Source organism: Eutrema salsugineum, unplaced genomic scaffold, assembly GCF_000478725.1.
Source record: "Eutrema salsugineum unplaced genomic scaffold, Eutsalg1_0 scaffold_10, whole genome shotgun sequence".
In the NCBI taxonomy this organism is placed as follows: Eukaryota; Viridiplantae; Streptophyta; class Magnoliopsida; order Brassicales; family Brassicaceae; genus Eutrema; species Eutrema salsugineum.
In genome coordinates this window covers 4,739,595-4,747,142 of record NW_006256908.1, presented here as the reverse complement: position 1 = coordinate 4,747,142, position 7,548 = coordinate 4,739,595, and the positions used below count along the sequence as shown (strand labels likewise).

The window sequence follows — 7,548 nt, the reverse complement described above, 5'->3', positions numbered from 1 at the left end:
ATACATTAGTGATAAAACAAAAATATAGTGATAATGATTTTAAACCAAAAGCTACTATGTTCTTTCATTTTTAATTGATATAATGAATTTTAATTATTGAATAAATGTTTATTTTAAGTTATATTATTATGTATAAAATTTTTGTAAAAATAAAAAAATAAGTGGGTTAAATTGTATTTATTTACAAATAGAAGATATTAATAATAAAATAAAGATATAATATATTTAGAATATTTTCTTTTTAGAGTTAAAAATAGAAGAAAACATTGGAGTAAAATCCACCTTTATTGTAGAGTTTCTCTATTTTAGAGTTAAAAATAGAGGAAAATTGGAGATGGTTTTATAGTGACTAAACCTATTACGTAATGACCACCTAGGAATGCTATAAATGTGGGCAATTTGCATAATAGAACCTTCTAACGTAAAATCAAATTATTAAGCCCAATTAAACGCATACAAAGGCCCATCAAATCGATTCAAACACCCCCGTTCTCGTAACTCGTAATAATAAAAAGTTATTAATACGGTAATAACTAAATTAAAAAGGACCAATCAATCAAATCAAACTGACTCATCTCCGGTCGTCTCCTCTCGCTCCTCGCGGCTCCAAAGGCAAAGAGCTCCACGCTTAAAGGTTCTTCAGTGATCGGAGATGGCGGAGAAGCCGGCGCCGGAGCAGGAGCAGAAGCGAGCGATGGACCCGGCCGTTCTCGACGATATAATTCGCCGTCTGGTTGAGTTTCGGAACACGAGGCCTGGATCGGGCAAGCAAGTTCACCTCAGCGAAGGTGAAATCCGTCAGCTTTGTGCTGTCTCCAAAGAAATCTTTCTCCAGCAACCTAATCTTCTCGAACTCGAAGCTCCCATCAAGATCTGCGGTCAGATTTTGCTCTAAAAAGTGTTTTTTTTTTTGTTCACTTTCTGTTTTGATTGGTAGGGGATTGATTTCGGTTCCTAATTTTGGTGCATGTTGAGATAAAGGTATCTGTTTAGTTTCATCAAGCGTAGATTTGTTCATTGGTGTTGAATTGAAAGTATTAGAACTCTGTGTTTATCTCGAAAGAGAGAATCTTTGAGCTCTTTTGAAGTTGTAAGTGACAATTGGTGGTTTTTAGGTTGTGACTTGTGAGTTCGAGCTGCATAATTGCTGTTTTGGACCAATAAGTGACAAATTGATAATTTGTATCGGGTTAGATATGGTTTGTGCGATTGGTGACGATTGATAGTCTTAGTCTGATTGATAAAATCAAGCGTATGGATGGTAAAAATGTGAGATTTTAGTACTGCAAGTCTGAGATAGGTTTAAGAGTTTGGACTGGTTCTTACAAGGTTAGATTCCTTTATACTAAGGGTTTTTTAATTAAGTTCAATTCTTAAATAGGATAAAGAGTTTTGACATGTTCTTATGAGGTTTGATTCTGTCATATAAATGTTGACTAGTTAAGTTGTGGGTTTTGATTGGTTCTCATGAAACGTTTCCTGCAAAAACGGTTGACTAAGCTTGCGCATTTTCATTCGCCATTCTTTATTAGATGCTGAAAAGATAACTCTTTTTAAAAAGAAAGTGAAATTTCTGTTTTTTAGATCTATTTGGCCTGCATTAGTTAGTCTCCATCATGTAAATCTTCGATGTAATGGTTCGGTTTCGTCTTTCTTAACTCGTCTCTTACTTTTTACAGGTGATATTCACGGGCAGTATTCAGATCTATTGAGGCTTTTTGAGTATGGAGGCTTCCCTCCTGAAGCCAATTATTTGTTCCTAGGTGATTACGTAGACCGTGGAAAGCAAAGCTTGGAAACAATATGCCTTCTCCTAGCTTACAAAATCAAGTACCCTGAGAACTTCTTCTTGTTGAGAGGGAACCACGAATGTGCCTCCATTAACCGTATTTATGGCTTCTACGACGAGTGCAAACGCAGGTTCAACGTCAGGCTCTGGAAAATATTCACAGATTGCTTCAACTGTCTCCCTGTGGCTGCTTTAATCGATGACAGAATACTATGTATGCATGGTGGGATTTCACCAGAGCTGACAAGTTTGGACCAGATTAGGAACATTTCACGCCCCATGGATATTCCGGACTCGGGTTTGGTGTGTGATTTGCTTTGGTCTGATCCTAGTGGAGACGTCAAAGGCTGGGGGATGAACGATCGTGGTGTTTCATACACTTTTGGAGCTGACAAAGTTGCAGAGTTTTTAGAGAAAAACGACATGGACCTTATCTGTCGTGCACACCAGGTTGGTTTGTTTGTACTCGACTTATCATCTCTGTCGTTGAGTGTTTATTTAGATTGATCTGAGTGTTTTTCGACTACTTGTTCTTGTAGGTTGTTGAAGATGGATACGAGTTCTTCGCGGAAAGACAGCTTGTTACGGTGTTTTCAGCTCCAAACTACTGTGGGGAATTCGACAACGCTGGTGCAATGATGAGCATTGACGAGAGCTTAATGTGTTCATTCCAAATTCTAAAGCCGTCGGATAAGAGATCGCCGTTTCTATGACAAGACTGATTCCATTTTTATCACCATGTTTTTTTAAATGTAGGTGGTCTCCAAAAGGTAATAAGAAAAAAAAAACCTTTTTATCTACATGTTATGGTAGCACCACATGTGTGTGTAAAACACTTCTTGGTTTGTGTAGTTCATGTTAGCTATATCCTTTTACTAAACTTCAAGAATGTGAGATTGAAAACATGAATAATCTTTAAGCTACCCTTGCTTTTTTTGTATCATGATGATCTTTTGTGGCTCTTCTTTTGAGATTATCTTTTGGTATATGATAATTTTCTGCAGCTGTACACTAGCGAGAGGATTCTAGAGGCAGGAAACTGCTCAATTGCGACCTTAGTGGTTCTGATAATAGAGCATTAAGCAAACAAAAGAGACGGTCTCAAACAGTTTAACAACAACTCAGGTCTCCATATTTGTCTAAAGATTGTGTTTTTTCTCTTTTCTCTGAATACTATTAGTTTCTCTTATTTGTAACCTCGTATTTATTATGAGAACCCAAAGTCAAAACTTTCTAGTCTCCTAATTTCTTCAACAAAATCACCAGCTGTTGTGATTCATTCACTTACACAAAAATAATCAGGTGGTGGCAATTGTCACATTAAGATCATCTGGTGCTAAAGTAAACAAATCTGTGATATTGAGGATAAAAATGAAAAAAAAAATCTGTGTGCACGTGTGATTGAGAGAAGACAAGAGATTTAATGAATATAAAAATTTGGTAATCAGAAACAACCAAATCAGCACTGAGTCCAGATTCCTCCTCTGGTTACAGAGCTGTTGTTGCGTTTCTCTCTCACTCACTCTCTGCGTCTACATTTTTTGTTTTCTTCTCCGCCGCAGAGATCCGTCGTGTGTATCTCTCCTTGTCTCTCTATCCATGGATTCCCTCGTAAAATCCGGTTGGCAGGTTCTTTCTCCATCTTCTTCTTCCTTTCATCTCGTCCCTTTCTTTTGCGATTCCCACCGATTTAGTTTTGGTTAGATACTCCCGGCGATTTCATCGTGTTTATCTCCGTTTCTGCTAGCTCTCTAGTTTACGATATTATGATTCAAATGTGTATACGCTAGTATATGCCGTGTTCGATTGATTCTTTTGTTTGTTTTGGTCCCGTGTGTTAAATTGGTTCTTGTCGATTGCCTTGTGGATTCAGATCTGAAGATAGACATAAATTTCAAATGTGATCTCAATTTGTGCTATTTAGTTTACGTTTGGTATGTGCACTTTTCTAGCTCAGAGGATCTGTGACTTTTTGATGCGAGCTTATATGAAATAGTTTCTTCCTTGAATGTGTTCTTAGCTCGCTTTTCTGTGATGCGTGACTGTGGATGAATTGTGCCTTTTGGATGATTTTCTTGGAACTGAACACATTTTGTCTCTTTCTAGAGCTCCTTTTTGAGTTTCACTGGCTTTGTCAATCATGTTTGGCTTTTAAGCTTTATACTGTAGTAACCATTGACCCCTCTCTTCTTTTTTTGTTCCGTGGTAATGCAGTACCTTATTACACATTTCAGCGACTTTCAACTCGCGTGCATCGGGAGTTTTATCCTCCATGAAAGTGTCTTCTTCTTGTCTGGTCTACCTTTCATTTTCCTAGAAAGGACGGGTTTGCTTAGCAATTACAAGATTCAGGTTTTGCCTCTTTTTTTCTCGTAGCTTTGTGATAGTGATCGTTCGAATATGAATTTGAGTGAAAAGGGATCACCAAGTAATCAGCCAGTGAACTCGTTTTATTTTTCAAACCTTTTAGTGGTAAAAGTATATGTTGTTGAATTACTCTTGTTTGGTCTTATGCAGGCAAAAAGTAACACCCCTGAAGCCCAAGGGAAATGCATTGCTCAACTATTGTGTTACCATCTCTTCGTAAACTTGCCCCTCATGCTTGGGTCTTACCCTGTCTTCAAGTTCATGGGCATGCAGAGCAGCTTTCCTCTGCCGTCCTGGTATTATCAGGTTTCTTTAGTACTGAAGCTTTATTTTTCCCCCTTTGGGTTCTGATGTTAAAAAAACTCCCCCAGTTGGCAATATATATATATAAAATGTTAGTGTCAAGCTGCATTAAGAAGAACCTGAGTTGAGCTGGTTTATGAATGAAACTATTTATTGGTGATTGCTCCTGCAGGAAAGTAGTGTCAGCCCAGATCTTATTCTACTTCATCATTGAGGATTTTGTATTCTATTGGGGTCACCGTATCTTGCATACAAAATGGCTGTACAAGAACGTCCACAGTGTGCATCACGAGTAAGCTTCAGTACTCGCCATCTAGTTTGTGCTTGACACTGAAACTGCAAGTCCATTAATAATGCTATTACTTACAGATATGCCACACCGTTTGGTTTGACATCAGAATATGCTCATCCAGCAGAGATTCTGTTCCTGGGTTTTGCTACCATCATTGGTCCGGCTCTCACCGGGCCTCATTTGATCACCCTCTGGTTGTGGATGATGCTCAGAGTTATTGAGACAGTAGAGGCACATTGTGGTTACCATTTCCCATGGAGCCCCTCGAATTTTCTTCCTCTGTACGGCGGGTAAGATCAAACATATAGTATGGTCTCCTTGAAGGAGATAGAACTTGATTCTAACAGATCATTAACATGGATCTACAAAAACATTTGCTTACAGTTCTGACTTCCATGACTACCATCATCGGTTGCTCTACACAAAGTCTGGGAACTACTCATCAACTTTTGTCTACATGGACTGGTAAAAAAAAATATCTGAACTCTTGTTTCTTACTTGAAACTAACTTTATTCCGACATGTAAAATTGTTTGTTTGTGTTACTTCAGGATCTTTGGTACCGACAAGGGTTACAGAAAACTGAAGGCCCTGAAAGAAACGTGACAGACAACAAGCAAACGTAAAAGTTGGTTCGTACTCTCAAAAACCTTCCTTTCTTCTGTTTTGCCTCTTAAGATTTTTCTTGAATTATAACCTTTAATCATAAGAACAACATTATTTGCAGTACTTTGGATTGTACATTCAAATATGTTGGTCTGAACTCTGAAGCGTCTCTAATCAACAATAGTTAATTCGATGTTGAATCATCCAGCCTTTTGTTTCTATTGCACTGTTGCTGCTTTCTTACTCTTTGTCTTAATCTTTACATTACTGATAGTGCTCGAAAATGAAGTTTAGTCCCTAGAACCAATCTCATGTCTTTGACTATTATCATATTATCATTACACGAAAGAACTAAGAAGATTGATTAGGGTTGAGAAGAAAAAAAGCAAACCATCCTTGTTAACCCTTTTTTGAAAAAGCCGGGTTAACTTGGACCATCGTGTCGTGTGTGTCAGAGAAAACCACACCACGCATTCCAAGAACAACCGAAAATAAAACTTCCCAAGAAAAAAGGATAAAAAAAAAAAAAGTTAAAGCAGTGTCTTCGATGGGGAGTGTGAAGTTTTGTACACGATTAGTGTCCACTTACGTGTCCATCTCTTCTAAGATCAATCACAACAACACTCACGTTGTCACTACTCTGCCTTGCCAACGCGAGCTTCGTCAACAACACAGACGCTTCCATACAAGCTTTCTCCGAGACCCAATCTTGACCACCTCTCCGTCTCCGACCACCACCACGTAGACACATACTCGCCACCGAGCATGCGGTCTCGTTCGACACCACGTCCCATAAACCGTCGCTGGCTAGTATGAGACAATCATCGTCCGTCCTGTCCGTCACGGTTACTTCAGGCTCGCAACTCACGTAAGGTTTCAGATAATTGTCTCCTATGGCTCGTGACATTGCTAAAACACCTAGAACTCTCGGACAGTCCCAGTATATGACTTGTCCTCCAGCTCCTTCGATCCGGTCCAATTCGTCTGGACGGTCAGGCTGTGTTTCATACCAACAAAACACATTTAGAAACTTTTTTTTTTTTGAATTACTAGAAAATATTGGACCAAAGCTCGTAATCATTCTAAGACCCGAAACCACAGCATTTAATATTAGTTTCAGCCCATTTAAGAGTTATCCAAATCTTTGTTTTGAGACTGACCTTGTGATCGGTTGAGAGCGGAACCGGTTTGCCATTTCGGCAGAGAACCGCTCTGGAATCACCGCAATTAGCAACGACGATCTTATCCGGCGTAATGACTGAGACGACGGCGGTTGATCCAACGGCATCACAATCCGGCGTTTGAAGCTCACACTTACAATTCGCACTCTCGACGGATTCATTACTCCAACGGGAAACCTCTTTATCCATCCTCGTGAAGCTACGCTCCATTGTCGTTTTCCATTCTTCTACTTCTTCCTCATCCGAGTTTAGCTCCTCTTGCACTAGCTTGTGAAGCCTCTCTCTACACCTAGCTGCAACCTGTGGAAAACAGAAACGGTGTCGTATCAATCAACTAAAAACTAGATTACTATATCAAATTTTGACAAACGGGAGAGAATAAAGAAAACGACGTCGTACGTGGGAACAACCATGACCGTCGTAGACACCAAAGTAGTGTTGAGAATATTCCGAGTTCTTCCGAGAAGAAAACGAAGGATGAATCGCAACCGCATCTTCCATTTCTCTTCTTCTACCGCACACCGATGAAACGCCGTATCTCTTACTTACCTCCGTCGCCGGAGACTCGCCGGAGACGTCATCTTCTCTGACCCTTTCCTTTTCAAGTGATTTTCTCCCGGGAAAAAAATCCTCCTTAGAACTTGGAGAATTTAATGAACATGTTTTAGCTAGATCCTCTTGTTTATTACGCTTACAATTCTTCTTCCAATCTTCTTGCACCACCGTCTGGTCCATCGGGAACCTCTGTCTCCTAACTGAATTTAACGGCCTTGATTCAAACGCCGAGGAAGACGATGCGTCGGTCACCACTTCAAAACATATATCCGCCATATTCAACTGGATTTTTTGTTCTGTTTCTCCGATTTTCGAACAACAAAAAGTCGAGTCTTGTTTTGGTTACTTGCCGGAAAAGAAAAAAACTCAGAAACCATTCAGTTGGAAACAATAATGTCACTTACACGTTGCTTTACTCTCTCTGTTTTATACACGAACTCTGCCTCTTCAGACACT

At 39.3% G+C, this 7,548-nt stretch overlaps 3 protein-coding genes across 5 annotated transcripts; 2 read left to right on the top strand and 1 right to left on the bottom strand.

The window, feature by feature from the left end:
- The first annotated feature begins 539 nt into the window (after positions 1-539).
- LOC18027854 (serine/threonine-protein phosphatase PP1 isozyme 1) lies at positions 540-3,018 on the top strand. Of its 2 annotated transcripts, XR_002896504.1 has the most exons (4): positions 540-878; positions 1,680-2,239; positions 2,329-2,559; positions 2,794-3,018. XR_002896504.1 is itself a non-coding variant. In XM_006409924.2 (3 exons), exons 1-3 carry the CDS (start codon positions 653-655, stop codon positions 2,500-2,502), a joined length of 960 nt encoding a protein of 319 aa, XP_006409987.1. In that variant the 5' UTR covers positions 540-652; the 3' UTR covers positions 2,503-2,760. The 2 variants fall into 2 exon arrangements, 1 of the variants encoding a protein (XP_006409987.1); XM_006409924.2 differs by lacking the exon at positions 2,794-3,018 and having other exon boundaries at positions 2,329-2,760.
- A 225-nt stretch (positions 3,019-3,243) lies between these two features.
- Positions 3,244-5,668, top strand: LOC18027853 (methylsterol monooxygenase 2-1). Of its 2 annotated transcripts, XM_006409922.2 has the most exons (8): positions 3,244-3,418; positions 4,004-4,141; positions 4,307-4,452; positions 4,632-4,751; positions 4,829-5,041; positions 5,136-5,216; positions 5,302-5,382; positions 5,478-5,668. In XM_006409922.2, the coding sequence occupies exons 1-7, from the start codon at positions 3,389-3,391 to the stop codon at positions 5,354-5,356; spliced, it is 783 nt and encodes a 260-aa protein (XP_006409985.1). In that variant the 5' UTR covers positions 3,244-3,388; the 3' UTR covers positions 5,357-5,382; positions 5,478-5,668. The 2 variants fall into 2 exon arrangements, with proteins under 2 accessions (XP_006409985.1, XP_006409986.1); XM_006409923.2 differs by having other exon boundaries at positions 5,302-5,655.
- A 202-nt stretch (positions 5,669-5,870) lies between these two features.
- Positions 5,871-7,433, bottom strand: LOC18027852 (probable protein phosphatase 2C 24). The gene is made up of 3 exons (XM_006409921.2): positions 6,937-7,433; positions 6,517-6,837; positions 5,871-6,353 (listed from the first exon to the last, which is right to left on the bottom strand). The coding sequence occupies exons 1-3, from the start codon at positions 7,366-7,368 to the stop codon at positions 5,931-5,933; spliced, it is 1,176 nt and encodes a 391-aa protein (XP_006409984.1). The 5' UTR covers positions 7,369-7,433; the 3' UTR covers positions 5,871-5,930.
- Between the last annotated feature and the right edge of the window lie 115 nt (positions 7,434-7,548).